Below are 19,901 nucleotides of genomic sequence, written 5' to 3' on the forward strand. Positions count from 1 at the left end.
TAAGTCCTGAAAATAAATTAGAAATATGTCAATATAACTTTCTCATACTGATTACATTGGCGACATTTGAAAAGCCATTATAGCAATTTGTATAAATCCAGTACATAACCTTTTACAGAGCACCGTGCAATCACTAATTGTAAAAGTTTCCTGTATTTGTATCTACAACACATCTTAAACGTTGAAAATTCTAGGTGCTAACAGTAATGTACGTTACATTAATACAATAAAAAGATATAAGCTAAATGCGACAAGGGCTGACTATTAGACAATTTCAAAATAAAAAAAAACAGTTTCGTCTATGAGCTATTATGAGGTTTTCTCCGAAACATCACAATGGCATCATTTATTGATAATTATTGCAACTTTATCAATAAAGTCATTTTGGGTGTTCTTTAGGGCTTTTGTTTGTGTGTGCAAAAATTGCTTAATGTTTAAAAAAAGATATCAATTTTAATTATAGAAATCCGGGATATATAGTGTACAATGTAATTGGGACATCACATAATTAGCATACATAATTCAAAACTTGGAAAACAACAATTTTCTAACAGTAAACAACTGAATTAGTTGTTTGAAACAAGCTGGCACCAAACAAACAAACATAAACAATCATCAATATTTTTATTAAATTATTCACCAATTAACAAAAATCATAGACAAACTACATGTAGCTAGCTACTATTACATAAATATAAAGTAACTACATCTTCATTGTTTGGAATTTAATATTTTGTCAAATTTTCCAAACTCCAAAAGAAAAAAACAAGAGAGCCATGATGGCCCTGAATCGCTCACCTGTATATAGGCCCCAGGGGCAGGCCAATTTTAACCCAAGGGCTTTAATTTGAACAAACTTGGTAGACACCCATTAGAAGATGTTTCATGATAAATATCTAAGCTCTAGCTCTTTGGTGTTTTTAAAAGAAGATTTTTTAAGTTTATACTAAACACATATAGGGAAAAAGTATGACTCCCCCAGACGGGGCCAATTTTGACCCCAGGGCCCTTATTTGGATAAACTTGGTAGACACCCATTAGAAGATGTGTCATGCTAAATATCTTAGCTCTAGCTCTTTGGGTTTTTCAAAAGAAGACTTTTTAAGTTTTTACTATATACATGAAGGGAAAAACAATGACCCCCTGGCACGTGGCCAATTTTGACCCCAGGGCTTTTATTTGAACAAACTTGGTAGACACCCACTAGAAGATGTATCATGATTTATATCTAAGCTCTAGCTTTTTGGGGTTTTTCTAAAGAAGATTTTTAAAAAGAAGATGTTTTTACTATATACAAATAAGAAAAATCAATGACCCCCCCACCCCGGGCCAGGCCAATTTTGACCGCAGGGCTTTTATTTGAACACACTTGGTAGACACTGACTAGACGATGTTTCATGTCAAAGGTTTAAGCTCTAGCTCTTTCGGTTTTGTAAAAGAAGATTTTTTAAGTTTTTTCTTCTTTCAGTTAACATGGCAACCAGAGTTCTGCATGGAATTAAATTCTTTGAACAATCTTTAAAGTTGACTACCAAAGGAACATTCCTGTGAAGTTTGGATGAAATTGGCTCAGCAGTTTATGAGGAGATGTCGTTTAAACTTAAAGTTTAAGGACCGACGAAAAGCCACCACAAAAGCTCACCTTGTCACTTTGTGACAGGTGAGCTAAAAACAAAGAAAAATATTGAAAAATACATGGACTTTTAAGTCAAAGGAAATTTAAAAGTGACAACAATATACATGTGATATGCAATGATTGATTTTGCTGTATGTATCACCATAAGTCAACTGCATTACGAACACAGTAATTTTTTTAGATTCTAAGTGCCGCATGCTGCTTTAATTCCGCTACACTAAGCAATGTGCCTAACATCAGGACACACCCATTACAATGTGAAGGAAGATTAGTGAAATTTTTCTTCTGAAATCTACAATTAGCTCCTGTGAGGAAGATTATGCAACAGGACAAAACTATTGTTGTTTTTTTTCAAACAGCTTGAATAATGAAATGTATGAGGTAAGGTTTATGAAGAAATCCCATTTAAAGATCTTTTGAACAATCAGGGACAGGGGAGAGCCTTTGATCATACTGTGTGATCATATGAACTAGAAGTTAACATAAAATATATAAATTAATTATGATATGATGATAAACACTTCAAAATGTCATGTTTTCTTTACTGTCAAAGTAAATAATATATGAACAATCTTTAAAAAAATCAACACCAAAAAACAATAATAAACAAAGTAAAATATGACATGGCACATAAACAAATACAACATATTTGACTTTAAAAGAGGACATAATCCTCAAGAAAATATAACTGATACCTCCCAATATCTCATTCTAATTAATTTCAATTTACTGTATGTACATGTACTTCATATAATATATACAAAATACCAATGTCATTGACTTTGTCATGTAATATAAAACAAAAAATTTAAAATGTTTTATCTTCACTACTAGAAACCATCACATAAAGAGACCATCTATATCGGAACAACAATTATAAAGCATGGGTGTCATTAATGTAGAATTTTGTAACTAGTACAAGTATATAACTATAAAAAACCAAATATCAATAATAATATTGAATAAAATAGCTAGCCCCTTAGAAACTATTCAAAAATTGTTATAACTTGTCATCATGATTTATGCACATCACAAATATGTAACATACAGGTACTAAAAGAGAATAAGTTTCCATGTTATTATTTCACTGACCTCTTAAAATTAATATAGGAGTTCAAACTATCCAAGGATAAAAGTAACATCTCCCTTCAGCCAAATCAGAGATATTATCACAAGACATGGAGAATGGGTTTTATATTGAATCAATATTCAAAATTTTTAATCGATATTTCATCACATGTTGAATACTAGTGATATATGTATGAATAGTGCAATGTTTCAGGACAGTCCCAACTAATCCCTTGTTTTCAACAAACTGTCAATGGATAAAATCAAGATCAGTATATATACATGTTGAGATAAAAATATTTGAAAAATTGTAAAAATAGTAAACATACTCTACAGTTATAAACTTTAAGTCCACTTTCACTCTTCTTTCTTCTCACTTAATGGTACCATCTCCTGCTCAGAAATGACTATTTCTATGTCTAATGGTTTAGGAAGACTAGTAAAATTAATATACTTCCTGACTAGAATAAACACTGTTAGAAACAGTGAAAAGCATACAACACTTTGAATCAGTAGAAGGTAAACAAACCATATGGGAGAAAAGTTGTCCATCAGATAGCCTAGTAATAATGGATTTAGCATTAACCCACCAGATGCAGCTATAAGAAACATGGAAGAAATCTTTCCAGTCACTTTAAGTATACTTTCCTCAGTCCATGTAAAAATACAAGGAAATATGATAGACATGGAAAATCCAGCCAATGCTATAAACATCCATACTAGTTCTGTAGTAAATGTTAAAGCAACAATCAACAAACCAACAAAAGCTGACATTAAAGCTAAACAATACACCCATAAAAGCTGTACAGGTTTAAACACTTTTATAAGAAATATTCCAGAAAACCGCCCAAAAGAAAATGATGCCCAGTAAGTACTTGTTGCAAAGCTACTAGTTCCTTTAGACCAGCCTAAATAATTGATACAAAATGTGGCTAAAAACCCAGCAAATGTGTCCTCAACAGCACAGTAAGTCATCATGAACCCAAACAAAAGAATTAAGAAAACAACTTTCAGTTTGAATGGAAGTTTATCAGGACGAGGAATTTCACTTTTATCAGCTGCCATATGACGTGTCTTATTTCTGCATACCATTTTCAGGTACATGATAAAAAATGGCATTGAACTTGAGAGCAGAATGAAAAATGAAATAAGGTAAGAATAATGAATGTAAGTTTCCCCATATACTTCCTCACATGTGCTGGTGGATATCTTCGTTGCATCGGTTGTCATGGCAACACTTTCATTTATAATCCCAGGGAGTGTATGATCTGATAAAATACCTGAAGATAATGTATTCTATGTAATGACATAATCACTTAAAGGTACTCCACAGAGGTCCAAAAGTCAAAGATATAATATTTTAATTTCTTTCATGAATCCGGTTGAAAATCCTATTTTTGTGCTATTCATAGTCTGATTTGTGTGAAAAGTTTTCAATGTTCAGTCATGTTTCACAATTTGAATAATTATTCTGGAAAAACGAAGTGAACAAACAATATGATATTTTTTTGTTATTGGTCTAGATCTACATTCAATGGAATGTTAATCTTGAAAAATTATTTCCAGTCCCGTTATGCCAATAAAACCTCAGAGGTATCCCTTTAAATTCTACTTTGACTATTCTTTACCTTCAGAAAATTTCATTCAAAATAAATCTGTGAAATGTCTCTTTTATATAAATTTGTTGTCAAGGTTTTTCAAACAAATACAATATTTTCCTGTTGACAGTACAATATTAATATACCAAAATATGAGAGTATGGAATGTTACATTTTCTTTACAATGTAGAATTTATCTTCTTCTTAAGTTGTACTAATGTTTTATTTTTAATGTAACAACTTTGTATGGAACAATTTTTAAACTTCTACAGTCCATGTATGCACAAAATAAATCTCAATATTTTGAAATGTTGAGGTTTTACTGAATAATGAAAAGCTTTATTAATGTTGACAAATACCTGTTCTGTTTCTATCAACATCCAAACATTCTTTTTGTGCCAGAAAAGGCTCTGTCACTAATGGTGATATAATCCCACCAAAACCAAAGCAAAAATGTAATGCCTGCATATAAGGTCTTCCTTCTTCATCCCACAGTGACACAAGATCAGCATTTCCTCCTGTTTGTAGAAAAAGCATGATTTTTTGTGATAAAACGTTCTAATTTAAAACAAATATGTTTAAGCACCTCCGCTCTATTTAAACATGATTACTATTATCTGGATATGTACCGGTATTAAACCACTGAAACCATATATAATAATACTCTTTATTATTTTAAACAACACAATATCTACCATATATAATAATACTCTACACACTATCTACTCATCATAAAAGAGGCAACTAAACAAGATATCACTTTAACTTTATTTTTATTCAACAAGTAATTTCTTTATACATGTACTTTTAAAACAAAATTGCTTTTTTTGAAACTATAAATGATATAAGATACATTGTTTTTGTGTCCAAAGAAGCAAGGTTATGATACCAAACCCTTTATGTTTGAACAATTTCACTCTTACAAATATTATCAAAGTTTTAACTAAATTTATAAGTGTAAAAAGATGTGTAGAGTTTATTCGTAAAAATAAAATAGATAAACAAATCAAATGACATGGTAAACTAGTATTTGTGTGAAGTTTTAAGCAACATGATGGATATGCACTGGCCTACATGTTAACAATGTCACCGTAGGGAACGTGTTACAGTATCGCGTTTTTCGGTTACAGTATAGAATTTTCAAGATGGAGGATTATTTATGGGAAGAGAGGTAGGTGATTTTTATTCAGGTCCATACTACTAGTAGTTTAGTTTCTAAAAGATGTTTTTGTGCTTTGCTTGTAAGGAACAGAATCCGGTATCTAGTCATATATTTCTTCAGACCCTGCACGCAGATTTATCGCTATATTGTCTCATAAATAGGCAGATTTGACAGATTGAAAATTTGAATCGAGAGACCAACGCATTTTCCTGCAATTTCGACATTATTTATGCATGCCTAGAAAAAGTAAATCTGCAAAACGTTAGTCCTTTATGTTAGGAAACGTTTATAAAAGTTAAATGACCAGTTGAACCTATTTTCCTGTTCGTTAAATGCGTTTGAAAAAAAAAACAATGTTACAGTATAGAGCCAGGTATTTGTGCAGGGTTAACAGCATAGACCTAGAGATTTGTATCCGATTTTGTTACAGTTTTTTATACCCAGATTTCGGTTACAGTTTAGACTTCGATATTTTCTATATATAACTAGGTAAAATGTATGAATGTTTACATAGACTTTTAAATCTCTGTGAGTTTATTGCCCGATGGCTATTCGTCCTTCTGACGTACACAAGTGTGTGCAATCCCATCCGCTCAGTAACTACTTGACTAAATGTGATGAAATTTACATGACTTTCTACCAATTAAGTTGTTCAAATGGTTTTGGTTTGCAATCGGGATACGAAAACCCAAAACATATATTTTGAAAAAAGGCAATGTTTAAAGACCCTTCTCATCTCGAACCAAAAGCATTCAAATCAAATCATGGTCATGGCGTCATTTTCAAATGCTTCTTTGTTGAGTTACGATTATTTTGTCATTATTAAAAGTAAAGTTGTTTTTCCATTTCAGACATCCTGTATAGCAGTTTTCATGTTTCTGAAAAAGAAAATAATATTGAAAGTTATAGAGTATAAATTAAGGTCAGACAATTACAAATATCTTTGATCTCTAGTGAGCCTGATGGAGGTTCATAATAGTGGGCAGAGTCGGATAAGGCCGCCGACTTCAAATCATCTTTCATTTACTGCTGTAGTTGAAATCCAATCATACTTTGGTTTTTTTTTAATGTGAGGAATCTATCAAGCAATTTAGGAAATCGGGGGGTTCTTCAGGTCCCGCTGGTCTGAAAAGTTTACAAGGTTTTGGGTCTTTTTAAAACTAAACAGGGAAAATTTTTACATACTAGTGCGTTAAACTTAAATCCAAAAAGCCAAAAAGTAACAAATAGACTTAAAAAGAATTTTTAAAAATTCCCCAACCCCAAAAAAATTAAAAATTTTAAACCCCTTTTAAATACTTAAAAATAATTATGGTAAAAGGGAAAATTCCCCAAATTAAAAAAAAATTTAAGGGGTTTCAAATATTTCCACTTAAAAAACGTTTATCATTCGGGATTTCCCGCTTTTTAATTGGTCTTTTTTACAGCTTATCTAGGTATGAGGTTAACCCCTTAAAAATTTTTTTTTTTAGTTTCCTCATTGTATTTCGTTTAGGAAAGCAAATTTTTTACCTGGGGGGAAATGCGTTTTCATAGATTTAAAACGTGTCAATGAAGTTAAAACCTTAAAACATAAATGTTTAAAAAATTTGTAATTCTGTTTTGTGAAATTTGCTGAACCGGGGGTGGAGGCTGGGCGGTACTTGCATTCAAATACCCCAGAAAAGGGGTTTAATCAAAATGAGCCTGCAAATTTTTTAGTTTTTTTTGGGTTCTGTTAAAAATTCTTTTTTTTTTATTTTTTTTACTATTAGGCATTATTATAATGTGTAATGAAATCAAGCAATAATCTTTCTTCTCTCAATACAATTCGATAAAAGTTACTGTTGTTGTCGTGAAAACAGTCCTTACTTAGGACATTACTTATACTGCAAAAAGTCTCAATCTGAAACTTAAAGTAAGAAAAATAGGAAACTATAACTTTTCTGATGAAGAAAAAAAGTAATAACCTTTCAAGAATGTATTAAATAGAAAGGTATGAGTTATTTCATAAAAATAATGGATACACAAACTTTGTTTGAAATTTGGCAAGTATCTAAACTGTAACAGAAATCTGGGTATAAACTGTAACAAAATTGGATCAAAGTCGCTAGGTCTATGCTGTAACCCTACAAAATTAACCTCGCTCTATACTGTAACATTGTTTATTTTTTCAAACGCATTTTACCAACAGGAAAATAGGTTCAACTGGTCATTTACTTTTATAAACGTTTCTTAACATAAAGGACTAACGTTTTGTAGATTACTTTATCTAGGCATGCTTAAATAATGTCGGAATGGGAGAAAAATGCGTTGGTCTCTCGATTCAAATTTTTAAACCGTCAAATCTGCACATTTATGAGACAATATAGAGATAAATCTGCGGTGCAGGGTCTGAAGAAATATATGACTAGATACCGGATTCTGTTCCTTACAAGCAAAGCACAAAAACATTTTTTAGAAACTAAACTACTAGTAGCATGGACCTGAATAAAAATCACCTACCTCTCTTCCCATAAATAATCCTCCATCTTGAAAATTCTATACTGTAACCGAAAAACGCGATACTGTAACACATTCCCTACGGTGAATGTTGTAAGATTGTTTTAAGTACCTGTATCAAGACCTCCGGCACCTATACCAGATATAAACCTCACCACCATCATAAGAGGAAACCATTTACACCATGGTAAAACTCCTGTTGTTACAGCCATGATCAACGTGGAAAATGCTATCAATAGCAACTTGTTAAATCTATCATACAGTATACCTACAAGAAATATTTGAAACCTGTTTAAACATATATGTAAGTTTACAACAGTCATTTATAAATTTAAAGATGTTATATTTCCTAGCTTACTAATTGGTACTTTACAAACCTTTAGCAAACTTAAATTCTCATGTCTCAGCCTCTTAGGATGCATAATATATTTGAAATATGTTATGATTTATATACCATGATCTACATGTTTATGTCTGTTAATAGCTCACAATGAATTACATTTTTCACTGACTCTTATATACATGTATGCAAATATATATATAAACATCTTCTATTCAGACAGCTTACAGAACATCATTGGTTCTACTCAGGTGCCGTTTGTGTCTGCAATAATACATGTATGAGGGGTTATCCAAAAGTTTGTGGACTTTCTTTGTTGCGTAAAATATATTTGAGATATTGATTTGAAATTCTTACACTACTTAGAAGAATAAATAACAAATAAACACAGAAAAATTCATGCTAGTAGCTTCTTATATTACAGCAATATTTTATTTGACAGAAACACATGTCGGCGACAGCGGCGCACTCTAAAATGTTATTGACGTCAACGTCATAATATTTAACGTACTACTTATGCTTCAACGTTACGCAGTCAATAACCATTACTGCTTCTCAAAGTTATGTCCATCACTAAATATTTTTAAACCACTTAAACACTTATGATAGTAAAATTTTATTTTCTCTGTTTTTGTTGGTGTCATTCCCAAAATTTCAACAAAATCTTATGATCACGCTATTTTCTAATATCTGCGTGTCCGTCACTTTCCCGTTGTAAACAATAACGTCGTCTGGCGTTTCTGGCGATTTCAACAAAAATTTACGGAAATGACGTTCATAATTTTAATGAATTACTTAAATGACATCATAGAAGAAATATGCAATGTTTAGCAGGTTTTCCTATGTCAATTAGTAGTTTTTTAGCAAAAAAATATATGATGACTAACTGCGTTTTTCTACCGTGTGACGGGTGGTATGTATGTGCTTATTTAAAAGCAATATAAAACCATTATTTTTGGATAACCCCTTGTACATAAAGAAACACCAGACGTCTTCCTCCACCACTAAAGCTGAAAGTTGCCATATGATCTTTAGTTTGGTGTTATATAAAACCCAACCGAAAAGAAATATATAAACATTTTAGAATGTAATTGTATTATACAAATAAGCTTTTATATATTTGTTAATTTAAACATGGAGTGATATTAACAGAATCTATTCAGAACAAATAATTTGGTTATATATAATTCATCATTTTGTTAAAAGAATAGATCAAACAATTTGTGTTACTTATTTTTAACTTCTGTACAAAAAGATTAGTTTAATCTGTACAATATTGACTTAAAACAGATGAAGATGTCAAATGTGAGTTATAATTTATACTGATGTTTACCTCCAAAAAAAGAACCAATCAAATATCCAATTGAAAAGATAGTAAAAAGCCAAGATGCTGTATCAAGTTCTTGATTCACAATTAGCCTTAGGTCTGGAAATGATGGGCCCATTAGTCCAACCATCCAACCCTTTGTGAAGACAACAAAATAATATTACCAATTAAAACTGAACTTCTATTACATTTCATTTACTTAATGGCTTTGTTAAGGATTACTGTCAGCAGCAATGAGACAAATTGTCGTATGAGTGCATTTTCAGTAAGCACATGTAAAAGGTATGAATTTATTTTAAATGACAATACTAAAACTATTTTATTTTTAAAGTAACTACTTGACACAGAGTCCCTTTATCTTATTATAATGATAACTGGCTTCACTAACGGACTGACAGTTATTGTAAACTGCATTAACATTGTGATACCTCTAGTAAAGAAGTCCAAAGATAATCATTGCTTATTGGACATGCACATCACTTACCAAGCCAACAAATGCCCAAAATAACCACACTGTATGGATGAATCTTCTTCTAAATGGATGATCTACCTTTAGTCTTTTACACAAACTGTAGTTTTTATAATTGACAGATTCCATCTTTTCATCAGGCCCTTTCATTTCCCCATCTAGGTAATAAGTAAGCAAATCTTGAAAGTCAGAAGAATAAAATAATGATATAAAAGTCAATGATGATAACATCATTCTTGACCTAACATATATCTTCTTTTAATTTAATTTCACACATTTATGCATTTAACAAATCTGATGAGTTTGGTGGTACCTGAAAAGTCAACATTGCAAAAAAATAATGTCAGTGATACTACCACATATGCCGACACTGGCTGTTTATCACAGATGTGACATGAATTGTACGTAATTTTGTGGTATATTTGCTCATTCTTGAACAATATAGTAATGCTAGTAACTGGGCAATGGTTTAAGGATGCAAGTGTTTAAAGATAAGCCACTTTAATAGATGTTCATGCATGATGGCCTGACATTAATTAGTCTAGAGCTATGGAAACACTATTAAAAAACAAACCATCATTGCGCAGAACTAAATCCTTAGTGTCCTCGTCATTTTGATTCGCTTGATCATCTGGTTTTGTCATGGTTTAGCAAACTGAAAATACAAATCAAATTAAGGTTAATTATATGACAAAGCCTAATATTGTTTTATCAAAAGGGAATAAACATTTGTATCCTATATGTGTACATTTTTTTTATTAAATACTGGGCTGTTTTCCTTCTACTGCCAGAGCCTTCAAGGGCTGATTTCCCTCAGAAAATTCTCCAAAATCATGCAGTTTTCCACACACAAAAAAATCAATTTACCTCAACATTTTTTCTCTATCTTTTGCAAAAACTCCACAATCATATTCCCCATTTTTTAGTAAATGGCCCCTTCCCCTACCTGGTAAAAAGAAAACAACACCTTGAATAAGAGATAATGATAACAGAATTAACAGTTGAAAATTTTATAACCCTCCCCCTCCCCCTGAACAATTTATTTGTTTAACCACCATAATAAATGTATTACATATCATGTCTGAAATAACATTTATCTTTAATATTGATACTTTCTATAGTTTGATTTCAGCATGTGAACCATATGCCCATGACTAGCTCTGGATTTGAAGTTAGTTAAGGGTCAATGAAATTACTGAAATAGATCTGTTTCAGTATCTGAATATGGGGTTGTTTTGAAAATTCGTGAGAAATACTTGATTTTGATATAATTTGACACTGTTTATTCTAAAATCATAATGAGAAAAGGTAACCTACTGGTATCCTGGAATTATAATTAGCTTTCATAACACCTTTAAATGTTCAATTATTTCATTTCATTGAAGACCTTTTGTTTGATTGAGTTACGTTGCACTGGCACAGTATAGGTCACATGGTGACTTTCCAGCTTTACTGGTGGAGGAAAACCTCAGGTAACCTTCCGTCTTGACCATCATCACAGATAATATATATATTTAGCTCAGTGCTATCATATTCCAAGCCAGTAACATCTGATATATTGGACTACCGTGCATTATTTCATGCATGTTTTGAACGGGCACCTGAGTAGAACCACCAACTACATTTAGCTTCCTCACATTATAGAATCCAAAGTCCCTATTGTGATTCGAACCCATAATTAACAGTGAGGGGCATGTGGTTTTAAGTCAACAACTGTACTTCACTTCAGTGTTGTTATAGTTTTCTGGTCCTTCGTGATCATTGATTCCAGCACTTTTAAGTGTTGAAAATTAAGTACAGTTCTTGCATGAAAGCCGGTGCTTGGGGTGTGAGGGATGCTTTTGTACAGACTCAATCACAGCGCGTCTGCAATTTTCATGTAATTTTGTTGGGTTTAATGCCTCCGAGAGATCACACTTTTTTCAGATTTTTAACCACTAGGTTACGGCCGCCCCTCGAGTAACACATCAATAAGGGATACAAGTAAAAAATTGCTGGGAAATGCAGCAATATGATTGTCACGGCGAAAAACAAAAAAAAAACCAACCCCCACACAAAAAAAAAAACAACAAAAAACCTGTTAAATATATTGATAAGGTATCTCCAAATAGCATTGTTTTGAATTGACATGTTAACTTGTTTAGAAGGTTTTAAAATATCATAATCATGTAACTTGTTACAAGAGCCATGTTAATATGTAGTAGAGCAGAATAATTATCATTCTTGTGTACTACATACCTCTCGAGTGAGATTTATCCACCTATGAAGGTTCATGTTGATATCTCAAAGGCCTTTGTAGTTATGCTCTGGACAAAATTAAGTATGAAAAATAACAAAGGGCAATAACTGAAAAATAATGCACGGTAGGTTAAATGTCTTGTGTGCTGCACTCCTCCTCAATGAGATCTATCCACCTAATAAGTTTCAAGTTGATACCTCTAACACCTTTTTGAGATTATTATTATTATTATTATTATTATTATTATTATTATTATTATTATATACCACATTTCTATAGCACTCTTTTCATAAATAATAAATGTTTAAGAGTGCTTTACATAAATCCGATAAAACATAATCATATATATATAAGACATAATGAACAACATTAATTAAGTAAACCTATTAAACAATAATGATAATCTAAAACCAGTAAAGGATGGTAAGAAATACAGACACATTTAGTTTAAAATCAAGGCTCAATTAATAATAATTTACAACAAGAGCTGTCGGTAGGACAGCAACGCTCGACTATTCTTAGTGCTTGATAGTAAAAAAAATGCTTGATACAGTTACCTCCTCCTGTTTACAGGTTGGGGTCATGATGGTGAACAAGTGTGCAAAGTTTCAAAGCCATATGTCTATGGACTTTGAAAATATTTGAACTATTACAAAAACTTTAACGTAAATTCTAAGTCGAAAAAGGGGCATAATTCTGTCAAAATGCTTGATAGAGTTACCTTCTCCTGTCTACAGGTTGGGGTCATGATGGTGAACAAGTGTGCAAAGTTTCAAAGCCATATGTCTATGGACTTTGAAAATATTTGAACTATTACAAAAACTTTAACGTAAATTCTAAGTCGAAAAAGGGCATAATTCTGTCAAAATGCTTGATAGAGTTACCTCCTCCTGTCTACAGGTTGGGGTCATGATGGTGAACAAGTGTGCAAAGTTTCAAAGCCATATGTTTATCGACTTTGAAAATATTTGAACTATTACAAAAACTTTAACGTAAATTCTAACTCAAAAAAGGGGCATAATTCTGTCAAAATGCTTGATACAGTTACCTCCTCCTGCCTACAGGTTGGGGTCATGATGGTGAACAAGTGTGCAAAGTTTCAAAAGCCATATGTCAATGGACTTTGAAAATATTTGAACTATTACAAAAACTTTAACGTAAATTCTAAGTCGAAAAAGGGGCATAATTCTGTCAAAATGCTTGATACAGTTACCTTCTCCTGTCTACAGGTTGGGGTCATGATGGTGAACAAGTGTGCAAAGTTTCAAAGCCATATGTCAATGGACTTTGAAAATATTTGAACTATTACAAAAACTTTAACATAAGTGGTTACGCCGACGCGGACGCGGACGCTCGGGTGACTGCAATAGCTCTACTTATTCTTATCGAATAGTCGAGCTAAAAAGTATGAAAAATAACAAATGGCAATAACTAACAAAATATAAAGGGTATTATTCTTGGGCACAACATTCCTCCCCAATAAGATCTATCCACCTATAACGTTTCATGTTGACATTTCAAATACTTTTTCAGAGATATGCTCCACTCAGGTGAAAAATTTAGTATGGAAAATAACAAAGGGCAATAACTCAAAAATTATGAAGGGTAGAGTTATCACTATTTTGCACTGCATACCTCCTGAGTAAGATCTATCCATCTATGAAGTTTCATGTTGAAATCTCAAATGCTTTTGTAGTTATACCCTGGACAAAAATAAAGTATGAAAAATAACAAAGTGCAATAACTGAAAAAACAATGCACGGTATGTTATCATTCTAGTGTGCTGCAATGCTCCCCAATAAGATCTATCCACCTATGAAGTTTCAAGTTGTTACCTCTAACATTTTTTTAGATAAGCTCCGGACAAAAAGTTTGAAAAATAACAAATGGCAATAACTCAAACATTATAAAGGATAGAGTTATCATTCTTGCGCACAACATTCCTCCTAAAAAAGATCTATCCACCTATGAAGTTTCATGTTGACATTTCAAAGACTTTTTCAGAGATATGCTCCACTGAGGTGAAAAAATTAGTATGAAAAATAACAAAGGGCTATAACTAAAAATTATGAAGGGTAGAGTTATCACTCTTTTGCACTGCATATCTCCTGAGTGAGATCTGTCCACCTTTGAAGGTTCATGTAGATATCTTAAAGGCTTTTGTAGTTATACCCTGGACAAAATTAAGTATGAAAAATAACAAAGGGCAATAACTGAAAAATAATGCACGGTTAGTTATCATTCTAGTGTGCTGCACTTCTCATCAAAAAGAGCTATCCACCTATGAAGTTTCAAGTTGTTACCTCTACCACTTTTTTAGATATTCTCCGGACAAAAAGTAAGAAAATAACAAATGTCAATAACTCAAAAATTATAAAGGTTAGAGTTATCATTCTTTCGAACAACATTCATCCTCAAAAAGATCTATCTACCTATGAAGATTACATTGACATCTCAAAGTTTGTTTTTTTAGTTAATTTATGCTCCACTCAGGTGAAAAATTAAGTATGAAACATAACAAAGAGCAATAACTCAAAATTAAGAAATGGTACAGTTATCACTCTTGCATTGCACACCTCCTGAGTGAGATCTATCCACATGAAGTTTCATGTTGATATCTCAAAGGCTTTTTGCTGTAGACAAAAATTGAGTTTGAAGAAAAACAAAGGGCAACAATGAAAAAAATATGCAGCGTAGAGTTATCATTCTTGTGCACTGCACTTTTCCTAAATATGATTTATCCACAAATGAAGTTTCAAGTTGATACCTCCACCTATGAAGTTTCAAATTGATACTTTTTGAGATATGCTCCGGACAAAAATGTAGAGTGACGGACGGAAGGACAGACGGACGGATGGAGACTAATTCTGTATCCGTCTTTTCGGCGGGGGTAATAAACATTTTCTTGCTCATATCTAAAGGAAACTCAGAATTTTGCTCACAATAACGTGACATGAATTCTGAATGAAGTTTGATGTTGTGGTAAAAACTGATTTAAGGACCAAATTAAGTTATTTTACAACCTGGTATGGTGAATGTTAATTGTGAAACGCATATAGAAAAACCAAGTCTCATTTTAGAGAATTGCGCAAGAAAAATGAAATTATTAAACAAGAGGGCCATGATGGCCCTGAGTCGCTCACCAGAAACAACTGTTTTTCAGTGTTGGAAATTATTTTTCAAAAGAACTTGCTGAAAGGCAAGTCCAGCTCTTTCGGCAGTTCAGCTCGATCAACTTTAACTTGCCCCTTTAGTAATATACTTTCACAACACTGATTGTTTTAGCTTTTTTTCTTCATAATAAACAATAGGACCACTAAGATGGCCCTAGATGACTCATCTAACCCATCATTTCATTATTCACTATAAAAATTGTAATATTTTGCCCTAATATTTTGGAAAGGATTTGTTAAAATATGTATGTTGCAAGTGTGTTCCTATGAGACTATGTAGAATAAATGCAGAACAACTGACCACTAGAGCAGGATTAATTTTGATTGGACAATTTTTTTTAAAACTTTTTTTGAATGAAAACACAAAATGTCACATGCAAAACATGTAAGGTGTAGATGTTTGAAGTTCACAGTTTGGGACAAAATTTTTTTTATACATTCTGTATGGTAACATAACTGTACCTCAAAAAAAGACAATAGGTCAAACATTGTAAAAAATATGAAAAGTAGGCCAGTTAATATCAAAATTCAATTCAGCATCAGAAATTACACCCCTAGTCCAAATTTCAAGTCTGTATGTCAAGAACACAAGAATGAAAGTCAAATTATATCAAAAATATCAAAAGTAGGTCAGTTGATATCAAAATTCATTTCGGCATCAGAATTTACAAACCTGGTCAACATTTAAAATCTGAATGTCAAAATACAAGACAGTAGGTCAAATGATGTCAGTAATACCTAAAGTAGGTCAGCTGGTATCAAAATTGAATTCAACATCAAAAATTACACAAATTACACCCATAGTCCAAATTTCAAGTCTGTACATAAAAGACAAAAAAGTAGGTAAAGCGATATCAAATATATCAAAAGTAAGCCAGTTCATATCAAAATTCAATTCAGAAACAGAAATTAAACCCCTTGTCCCTTGTTAATTCAACAACAAAAAATGAAAAAATTACAATTTTTTACAAAATTCAATAAGAGAATTGAGCAGATAAACTCATCTTTGATAGTAAAGTACAGGAGAAACAAATTTTATGTTTCTTTAGGCCTATTTTTTTCCTGGTTAATGACCTACAACTGACCTTTCAATGATGCAATAGTCCGAATTCCAGAGCTGAAATATATTTACACATCATAAACATGTCATGACCCAAGCCAATGAAATTTATGAAATTCTTGCTGAAAATGTCTTATTTGGATAAAAGAATGAATATACTATGTACAGGAAACTGCATATGCTATTACAGGCAATGTAAAGATGGTCTTTTCTATAAAAAAAAAAAGAAAAAGAAGTTTTTGTAATGACACTATCATTATATTTATACTGTGACCACGAATAGTGTTAAGAGTTTAAAACATAACATATCTACTTTGTGTGAAGTCAAAGGAGACTGTGTATCCATTGTCAATATTTTTTTTATATTAAAATTAGAGCTTAGAATATCTTTAAACTTTAATTTAAAGAAATGCTAGGGCATTTAAGCTTTAGCTTTAACAGGACCAATCAAACTAATATGAGCAAACTTGATTAAAGACTACCCAAGAATGCTACAGACAAAGTTTGGTGATCATCCGTCAATTGGTTCTGTAGAAGAAAATGTCTAAAGGTTTTCTATTTTAAGCCCTAGTGACCCCTAAAAGGAGCCAATCAAATTAATATGAGCAAACTTGATAAAAGACTACCTAAGGATGCTATAGACAAAGTTAGGTGATCATCCATCAATTAGCTCTGTAGAAGAAGACGTTTAAAGGTATTTCTATTTTTAGCTATAGCAGCCCCTACAAGGGGCCAATCAAATTAATATGAGCAAACTTGATAAAAGACTACCCAAGAATGCTACAGACAAAGTTTGGTGATCATCCATCAATTGGTTCTGTAGAAGAAGATGTCTAAAGGTTTTTCTATTTTTAGCCCTAGTGCCAATCAAATTAATATGAGCAAACTTGATAAAAGACTACCTAAGGATGCTACAGACAAAGTTTGGTGATCATCCATCCATTAGTTCTGTAGTAGAAGATGTTTAAAGGTTTTTCTATTTTTAGCTCTGCTGAACCCTAAAAGGGGCCAATTGAAATGACATGAGCAAATTTAAGTGTGACTATCACAAGGATGCTACAGACCAAATTTTAGTTAAATCTGCCCAGCAGTTTCAGAGAAGAAGATGATTGTTGACGCATGACGACGGACGACGGAGTATCCCCCTTTGTTACTAATAGCTCACCCTGAGCCTTCGGCTCTGGTGAGCTAAAAAAAGAAGACAATTTAAGTTCTTAATTGCAAATATAGAAACTTAGGAATGTAATGTTCAAAGACATTTTACACGTGAAAAGATTCACTCCGAGAGAGACATAGATCCGACATGAGAACACATTAGTCAAAATATGTCGTCCCTTCGTGTTTTCGCATTTTGAGGCGAAGACGCGAAAATATTTGGATGGCGTTAATCAGCCACCATACATAATCCATTCAAGGCGAATTTCTCAAGCATGTCGAAAGGATGTCCGGAAATGTGTTAATATAAAACGCTGATATTTCGTGTGTTGATAAAAATACTGTTTAGATTCTATATGGTTTTGAAAAAAAAACTGTTTCTATGTAACTTTTCACGGAAATGGGCTGTACAATGATTACGTAAAAACAATAAAATGTCGGCTGTAGAAATCGAAAGGCATTTTGTCACGTGACTTTGCCCATGCTACCGAAAACTACCCATCACAATATCACGGCGTTGAGACGCCGTGAAATAAGTGCTTTACATTTCACAGTGTTCATTTAAATGAACATATCTTTTCTGTGCGAACTTCACGGGACTGCTTTAAAAATGTTTCAAGAAAGCTTACATATTATAATGATACGGGGGAAACTGAAAATACACCCTTTTCCAATTCACGTTGCCCTAATCTGAAGTTCAATTTTACATAAAAGGGAAGTAACTATCTAACTATTTCACAACTATCCATTACCGACAAATGGTGTAGAATTATGTAGTAAACCGATAAATCTTGGCTTTTCTTTAGTAATTCGTATTTGATAAATTTTAAATATCCTGCATACTGTATTTGTTTTATTTTTGAATCTAATATGATTAGATTTTCCTATTTAGGCTATTTGTAAATAATATTTTTGTTAGATAAGCTATAATACGTACAGTACCTATCTGTTCTCGAAATATGTCAAATTAGATCTATGTCGTCTGCAGACATAGAAAATCACATGATCACATACACCAGAGCTTCAAGTTGTAGATGTCTACGTCTCTTGTCATACTCACACGCCTCGTTTTATGGTTTAAATGAAGTCTTGTAATTTACCATTTATGATTTTAGAAACAAGAATTTAAGCTAGGTGCCAAGTGCACACGACACATGATTTTTGTCTTTTTGATTTTCACTACTGCTTTAATTAGAATTTAAGCCCTGTTTGAAAAAAAATCGTAATTTCATTTGATAACGTAAATTAATCTAAAAGATTTGCACATCGACATGCATTACATTCATATTGGACTGACTAGTGTGAATGTCGCAACTTCGATTTTCTCTCATGAACAGGTCTACACATTTCCAGATATGTCCCTCTATGTAATAGAAAGAGCATCGAAACACGAGGCTATCTGATTTCGAGTACTAATCAGTTTGCCAAGTGTTTTGATGTTCTTTCTCTTTTGTATCATAGTCAAACATAAAAACACGTTCCCTGTTGTCACAATATGAAACCCCGGAGAAAAGTAACCAATGAACGAGCATCTGAATATGACATTTCTGTCGCTTTCACTTTCTCTGCCGTCACAATAAGTAAACACCAGCAAAAATGTGACAATGCTTTCCAGCTGGCTTACAGGATGTCCGTTGCTCTACTTAGGTGCCTGAAATGGCACACAGAGGGGACAGAGGGTCTTCTTCTGTTAGAGATGCATATATATAGTTGCCTCTATGTCTGTTCAAACTTCGTCTTATAGGGCCTTGTTTTGGTCCAATGATTTTTTTACAGAATATTAACTGTCCTTTTGCAGCTTTATTTTTGTTCTGACTAAAAAGGCAGTAATTGTTGTTACCATCTTCTATATGGTTTAATTCATGTGATGAAGTGATTTAGGTTGTGGTGAAATGTATCTTAATTCAAACTATGAAACTGTTTGAATTACTGAGAGTTCTTTTTAAAAAAAAATGCCATATAGAAAAATTAAAATATTGCTATTTTTGAACAATTTTGTTCTTTCACTCCCCTACTAATAGATTTTAATGACAAATTTTTATGACAAATTCCCTGAGCCTTATTTCTCCAATCATGTACATTTCTGCCAAATTTCAAGAAATTGGGCAAACAAAATATATCTAGGCAATGCAGTTTCAATTTTGGGCTTCCAATGTTATCAGCATAAGAAACAAAAACAATCTTTCAGGGAAA

At 32.3% G+C, this 19,901-nt stretch overlaps 1 protein-coding gene across 3 annotated transcripts; it reads right to left on the reverse strand.

Annotated features, from left to right (window-relative positions):
* Positions 1–607: 607 nt before the first annotated feature.
* Positions 608–18,424, reverse strand: LOC132757160 (sodium-dependent glucose transporter 1A-like). Of its 3 annotated transcripts, none has more exons than XM_060748356.1 (7): positions 18,338–18,424; positions 10,656–10,736; positions 10,097–10,239; positions 9,619–9,748; positions 8,058–8,213; positions 4,662–4,820; positions 608–3,984 (listed from the first exon to the last, which is right to left on the reverse strand). In XM_060748356.1, the coding sequence occupies exons 2-7, from the start codon at positions 10,723–10,725 to the stop codon at positions 3,062–3,064; spliced, it is 1,581 nt and encodes a 526-aa protein (XP_060604339.1). In that variant the 5' UTR covers positions 10,726–10,736; positions 18,338–18,424; the 3' UTR covers positions 608–3,061. The 3 variants fall into 3 exon arrangements, with proteins under 3 accessions (XP_060604339.1, XP_060604341.1, XP_060604340.1); XM_060748358.1 differs by lacking the exon at positions 18,338–18,424 and adding an exon at positions 12,320–12,760; XM_060748357.1 differs by lacking the exon at positions 18,338–18,424 and adding an exon at positions 10,949–11,061.
* Positions 18,425–19,901: the final 1,477 nt, after the last annotated feature.

This window comes from Ruditapes philippinarum, unplaced genomic scaffold (genome assembly GCF_026571515.1).
Source record: "Ruditapes philippinarum isolate M1 unplaced genomic scaffold, ASM2657151v2 ctg2291_1_1_1_1, whole genome shotgun sequence".
In the NCBI taxonomy this organism is placed as follows: Eukaryota; Metazoa; Mollusca; class Bivalvia; order Venerida; family Veneridae; genus Ruditapes; species Ruditapes philippinarum.

Coding starts and splice junctions, on each gene's coding strand:
- LOC132757160 (XM_060748356.1), bottom strand. CDS start 10,725: ATGACAAAACCAGATGATCAAGCGAATCAAAATGACGAGGACACTAAG. Junction 9,749..10,096: donor TTTGGGCATTTGTTGGCTTG/GTAAGTGATGTG, acceptor GTCTTCACAAAG/GGTTGGATGGTTGGACTAAT. Junction 8,214..9,618: donor GATTGGTTCTTTTTTTGGAG/GTAAACATCAGT, acceptor TATTTCTTGTAG/GTATACTGTATGATAGATTT.